General features: G+C 48.6%; 1 protein-coding gene across 1 annotated transcript; it reads left to right on the top strand.

Annotated features, from left to right (window-relative positions):
- The first annotated feature begins 1,151 nt into the window (after positions 1 to 1,151).
- Positions 1,152 to 5,949, top strand: LOC130113465 (transcription factor Sox-10-like). Its single transcript, XM_056281077.1, has 4 exons — positions 1,152 to 1,264; positions 1,729 to 2,434; positions 2,912 to 3,189; positions 3,628 to 5,949. Exons 2-4 carry the CDS (start codon positions 1,995 to 1,997, stop codon positions 4,404 to 4,406), a joined length of 1,497 nt encoding a protein of 498 aa, XP_056137052.1. The 5' UTR covers positions 1,152 to 1,264; positions 1,729 to 1,994; the 3' UTR covers positions 4,407 to 5,949.
- Positions 5,950 to 6,854: the final 905 nt, after the last annotated feature.

Raw genomic sequence — 6,854 nt, 5'->3', positions numbered from 1 at the left:
AGTCTCTGCGAGGCCTCGTCTGTTGAGCTCGAGAGAGCTGCGCGTTCAGCGTCATGTCGTCGCTGCTTTCAGCGGACGGATATTTGGCGACGGTTTGATCGCCGCGTCGTCACTTTCGCGCACGCGCGGTGGATGGGGGGCACAGGTGCATCTGTCTCAAAATCGGTGCGAGAAAGCGAGGGAACTTTTTTGTTGCAGTTCAGAGTCCGGTTTTCTATCCCCCCCCTTTTGCTTTAGATGCTGTGTGTGTGCGTGAGTGTGTGTGCGTGAGTGTGTGTGCGTGAGAGAGAGAGAGAGAGAGAGAGAGAGAGAGAGAGAGAGAGAGAGAGAGAGAGAGAGAGAGAGAGAGAGAGAGAGCATATTACAAATGTATGAGGTTTACTTCATGAAGGATGGTCCCCCCCACCCCATCACACGTTCCTACCGCAGCTCTGACGTGTGAACAGTAGCGAGTGTAATGGGCGCTACTAAAGCCTCTGCGTTAAGGCGGGTTCGACCTTTTATTGCAGCCCGGCCCGAATTCCAACCGCATACAGATGTATGAGAAGCGTCGCATCATTAGACCGCAAGTAACTGCTCGTAGTAATTGTTTATTTATTTGATGTAACGTGTCAACACGTCGGACAAGGCCGGCCTTATTTTGGCTCTAAATGGGCGCACTGTAAAAGTCACTTAAACCACTAGGATGTAAAATCTCACCTCCTTTTCATTGGGGATGTTCCGGGTGACGGACAGACGGGCAGTAACAGCGGGACAGGGCTCTCCGCCACTCAGAGACGAGGACGGAGTAGCGCGCGGCCAATACGAGCGCGGCGTGCGCGCGCGGGAGGGGCCTGACTCTGCGCCGGAATGCTGCCTCCTTGGGAATGTTTTCCACTTTCAATCACTTTTTTTTTTCTTCTCTCCCTCTCTCTCTCTCCCTCTCTCTCTCCCTCTCTCTCTCTCTCCCTCTCTCTCTCTCTCTCTCTCTCTCTCTCTCTCTCTCTCTCTCTCTCTCTCTCTCTCTCTCTCTCTCTCTCTCTCTCTCTCTCTCTCTCTCTCTCTCTCTCTCTCTCTCTCTCTCTCTCTCTCTCTCTCTCTCTCTCTCTCTCCCCCTTCGTTCCCCCTCACAAGGGCGCTCTTTAAGCTCCGGTGTGCGACACAGAGCAGCCATTCATCGACCGGGCGAACCGAGCGAGGGGGCTGGGGACCGAGAGCCAGCGTCACAGCGCTCCGCAGTCCAGGCACAGCGACTCCCATGTTTAAACACGGCACATCTGACTCGGTAAGTTATGTCATTTATCATCAGGGCTACTATGGGGGAGAGAAAAATGGGAGGTATATTTCTAATCAATTTCGGTCGCTGGCGAGCCTGGACCCAACATAATCGCGCCGGTTAAAGGAGAGGGCATCTTCGATTTATATATGATCTTCCATCTTCTAAGATGGGCAGAATATTGATTTCTTTTTCTTTTCTTGGGAGGGGGGGTATGCGTTGGCCAGACGTGGTTGTTGAATAGATGTACTTATATAGAAGTGTAACATCACGACTTTCTCCTGCAGATGACTCACCTGTCTGCGCACAATGCGCCGATAAAGACACTTTTCTCATAATGAAACCACGTCGTTAGTGAATTATCCTCACTTCATTCATACGCTAATTAAAACTACACCCATCTTAGCGCCGACTCTTTTCTTTTTTTCTTTTTCTCTCTCGATGAGAACTAATTATTTTTACGCAATTTCCAGGTGTGCTTACGGTGAAACGGATTGGGGGAAAGAAAAAACCTCCAAGGGGAATCGGCCACGAGGACTTGGGAGGTGTTAAGAGCCAGTATGGGTTTGACGAGGAGGAACCCACACTAACGAAGAGCACGCCAGAGAGAGGCCTCTTTTTGCAACTTTTCCATTTTGTCTATTCTTTTTTTTTTTTTTTTTTAAACAAACTTTTTTTTTTAAAAGAAATTTAAAACCTACATTGCCGAAGTCGCGATCTTTCATTCTCGACCTACAACATGTCCGGTGAGGAGCCCAGCCTGTCCGAGGCGGAGCTGAGCCCCGGAGGTTCAGACGACGCTCCCTCGCTCTCACCGGCGCGCGCCTCCGCGACAGGTGGCCGGGACTCGCCCCTCGGCGGCCAGGCGCAGCAGATGACGACGCTGTGTGGCGCAGAGGGCGACGGGGACGACGGAGGCAGAATGGCGAAATCCGAGGAGGATGACGACCGTTTCCCCATCGGGATCCGCGAGGCCGTCAGCCAGGTGCTGGACGGCTATGACTGGACGCTGGTGCCCATGCCGGTGCGGGTGAACAACGGGAACAAGGCGAAGCCGCACGTCAAGAGGCCCATGAACGCCTTCATGGTGTGGGCGCAGGCCGCACGCAGGAAGCTGGCCGACCAGTACCCCCATCTGCACAACGCCGAGCTCAGCAAGACCCTGGGCAAACTCTGGAGGTCTGTATGGGGACTGTGTCCCGTTCATACACCCGCATTACTGCAGGCAGCACTGCTGCTTAACCAAGTTGACTTGAATGGCTCCTTCACAGCTGTTTGAGTCGAAATAAGTTGCATCAGGCAAAGCCGTATGCAATCCATTATCTGGCCACACGCGCACGCGCACTCACGCACGCACGCGCGCGCACGCACACACGCAAACAGAGTGGAGCCCAAATATTATTGCACTTCTGTGGGCTGCATTCATTTTCAACGCTCATGACATAGGCTGTAAGAGACACGCAGTGGGGCCAGGTTGGGCCCTGCAGACTTCCCCAGACTTTGATAGCTGTTCATGCACAAATAACGCACCAGAGAAGTCTCTACATACACACAAAAACATTTTCTTAAGAGCGAGGGACTCCCTCTTCCTGAAAGAGAAACATTCAACGTCGCATTCAACGGGAAATGTCTAAATACTCTCTTTTACTCCGCCAGGTTACTGAACGAGAGCGACAAGAGGCCGTTCATCGAGGAGGCGGAGAGGTTGAGGAAACAGCACAAGAAGGACTACCCAGAGTATAAGTACCAGCCCCGGAGACGCAAGAACGGCAAACTGGGTCCAACCGGTGACGCCAGTGACAACCAGGGGGAGGGAGAGGCCAGCCACTCCCAGTCCCACTACAAGACCCTTCACCTGGAGCCCAACAGTGGGACCGGGTCCCCCCTGAGTGACCACCACCACCATCACCACCACCACCATCATCATCCTGCTGGTAGGTAGTACACAACCGTCCCTTTTTATTTTCCACTTGGGTTTGGAATTGTACTCAGTAGGCCGCAATACACATTTTTTTTCTTCAACCACTAGTACAGCTTGAATTCAAATCTAACTTTAAGAGAGATTTGGGCAATATAAATGCATCTTTGTACCCCCCCCCCAAAAAAAGAAACAAAACAAAAATTTTAAATAAATAAATAAATACGGTAGAGATTTGCTGTAATGAACATAAATAGCCTGCACAAAAAAACAGAAAAAAATCATGTAAACTGTCTTTAAAATAAATGTACTAATTTTGAGAAAAATGTCTGTCGATTTAAAATGTTAAACCCATAAATTGTAATAATCCTCTGTGCGCCCAAAAGGCAAAAGAGAAACAATGTGAAAGTCTGACTGGTGATGTGTCACCTGACCACTCTTCCTCTACCCATAGGTCAGGGTCACAGCCCACCCACTCCCCCCACCACCCCAAAGACAGAGCTCCAATCTGGGAAACTGGCAGAGGCCAAGAGGGAGGGGGGAGGGGGTGGGTCAGCCGGGTCCAGGGGAGCGCTTGGGGTAGGAGCTGAAGGGACGTCCAGTGGCCCCTCGTCATCAAATGGCAAACCCCACATCGACTTTGGCACCATGGACATCGGGGACATTAGCCACGAGGTGATGTCCAATATCGAGCCATTCGATGTAAATGAGTTCGACCAGTACCTTCCGCCAAACGGTCACCCCCAGAGTGTCACCGGTGCCTCTGTGGCCGGATCCTCTGCCACCTCATATGCCTACGCCCTGGCTGCTGCCAGTGGGCACTCCGCCTGGCTCTCCAAACAACAGCAGCAGCCCCAGGCCTCCCCCTCTGCCTCGGACCCCTCAAAGGCCCAGATCAAGAGTGAGTCGGCATCTGGGAGCCACTACGCTGAGACCTCCGCCTCTCCTTCCTCAGGCACCCACGTCACCTACACCCCGCTCAGCCTCCCACACTACGGCTCTGCCTTCCCCTCACTGGCCTCCAGAGCACAGTTTGAGTACGGGGAGCACCAGGCCCCTGGGGCATACTACGCCCACTCCGGCCAGGCCCCTGGGCTGTACTCAGCCTTCTCCTACATGGGCCCCACGCAGAGGCCCCTGTACACCACAATAGGGGACCCTTCCAGTGTGGCCCCCTCCCACAGCCCCACACACTGGGAGCAGCCTGTCTACACCACGCTCACAAGGCCATGAGGCGGTGGAGCCGAGCACAGAGAAATATTGGAAGTGTGTGATCGTGTGCTTTTTTTGCATCTGTGTACATGTGTGTGTGTGTGTGTGTGCGCGCGCGAATGTGCATGTGTGTGTGTGTGTGTGTGTATTTGTGTTCATGTGAGTGTCGGTGCCAAAATGACATTATTATCAGAAGTTTTTACTCGTTTAGCCAATGTAATGTGAGTTGCATCCACGCGTGGGGCCGTACATGGTCGCACAGAAAACAACCACATACGAGCACACGCATCGTCGAGCGTGGATCTACGGTGGGAATAAATAAACCTTAACAAGCACGTGCCATGATAAGTATGTAGGACGGGATTTACAGCATGTGTGCGTACGCGAGAGTGTGGTAAGCAAGATTTCACATGTCGACGCCGAGTAGATGTTGGGTTATCGAACGACTCTTAAGATATCACCGGGGAAGCCAGAGTTGGGTTTTCGACTGTTAGAATCAGATTATATTAACCAAACTAAAGATATTTTTGACGTCATAGTGTTATTTTATATAAGTAGTAAAGGTTTAATGTTGTCCTTGACATGCTATAGGGTGTAACTTTATTGTGACTGATTTTTTTTTTGTATTCCACTCCAGCATCTGCGCCACTGCTTATGGGAAATGAGTTATTTGTTTCAAAATAATGTTCATTGGGTTTATTTCAATGGCTAGATAAAGGGCTGTTGTCTCCTATTATATATATCTGTTGTTAGTGCAGTCTGCGTTTCTGTCCATCTTTTCTCTGGCATAATTGAACCAAGCAAAAAGGAAAAGGAACAAAGGAGGGAAAAGAGAACTTCTTAAGAGAAATTTCAGCTTACATACATTTTTGCTCAGTTTTTTTTTTTAATCACGTTACCTCAACCCTGTTTGTATCGTGCCAATAGTAATAGAGAAAATACTATCCCTGGTACCTGGTCAATTATCATTTGAAGGTATTTAAAGTATCATAGCACTAAACCTTCAGTTTAGTCACTGGATAGTTTTTTTGCATGCTTGTTAATTGTATACCTCTTTTGTTGTATTGCATTTGATATGTCCAATATGGAGTTAAAATCTACTTTTGCAAACAAAGCCCCGTCCAAATCTTTTGAGGTAACTGGCCAGCTTTGGGTCCTACTTAAGGATTAGTATCACATGTGCTACAGTTCTGCACCACATGTAAGTCAAAAGTAGTTTTTCCTTCTGTACAACTTGACATAGTTTTTTCCCCCCAAATATCCCCCCTTCCTCTTCAGCAATGTGAATAATGGTCATTACCACAGGCTTTCCCCTCACTGTATGATGCATACTGTATCATTTTATACTGACCCTCTTACCACCTAGTTATTTTTATGTAAGTAATAATACATTTGTGTGTCATACCTTTTTGCTTTTTTCAGTTTTGTATAATTCTGGATAGTTTTGTAAAGTGTTTGCTATACATTTGCTGAGTATTTTTGCTTCCGTACAAGAACAAAACATTGTTGAAATAATTTTGATGTTGTCATCGATTAAATCATTCTATTTATAAAAAAACAGTGTAAAATATTTAATTAATCATTTTTTTTGTTTGTTTGTCTGTCTGTGTGGGTTTCAGAAGTGACATTTAGGGGATAACCTGAGGTAAATTTAACAAGAACAGGGTGGAAACACTTCAAAACAGGCGTTGCTGACGTGTGCTGTAATAACAACTTGATAGGTGCCCAAACAGCCTAAGCTGTTTAGTTTGTGTTTGTATGTTTGGAAGGCTAAAATTGACTACTAATTCCCCACATTTAATCGGCTGAGGCTTCGTGTTACTAAACTGCACAAAGAAAACCATTCAGTTCTAGAGAAGGGGAAAGAGAGCGAGAGAGAGAGCGAGAGAGAGAGAGAGAGCGAGAGATGGGGGTAAAGGGCCACAGGCGAGGCCAGTTGCAGCTCAGAAGCTACTATACACTTGGACTTTTGTACATGGCCTTCCCTCTCTTTCCCTTGCTTACGAAAGACTCACTTCCTGCCTTCTTACTCGACCGTAGTTCATCTATAAAGGCTGCTTGTGGTATTGCGTTGCCCTGGGTGTAGAGGCAGTTTTGAAGTAAAAAAAAAAGAAAAGTGAAATAGTTTCTTGGAATGGGCGTGTAGCTGTGTGTGTGTGTGTGTGTGTGGGGGGGGTACACAAGGAATGAGCCACGATATTGAAATTGAGGGAGAAATTTGTTTCCAAGAGGAAAAACACTGAATATCCCTGAAGTAGGTCATACGGGAAGGAAAAACCCAATCAGGCTTGGCATAACTAGCCGGGCTAGTCTGGCCCCACATGTAATATTATCAAGGTAAGCGGAAGAGCTATTGGAGCGACCGACCTCGCAGGTGGCTCTTCATCGAACTGCGTTTCCCAGCAAACACCGCGGCGTGACGTCACCGCGAAGGCGCCAAAAAAAACAGCGGCGACAGAAAACACAACG

The sequence above is a fragment of the Lampris incognitus genome, chromosome 5 (assembly GCF_029633865.1).
Source record: "Lampris incognitus isolate fLamInc1 chromosome 5, fLamInc1.hap2, whole genome shotgun sequence".
NCBI classification, from domain to species: Eukaryota; Metazoa; Chordata; class Actinopteri; order Lampriformes; family Lampridae; genus Lampris; species Lampris incognitus.
The sequence above is the reverse complement of the archived record's forward strand: the minus strand, read 5'-3'. Positions and strand labels throughout refer to the sequence as shown.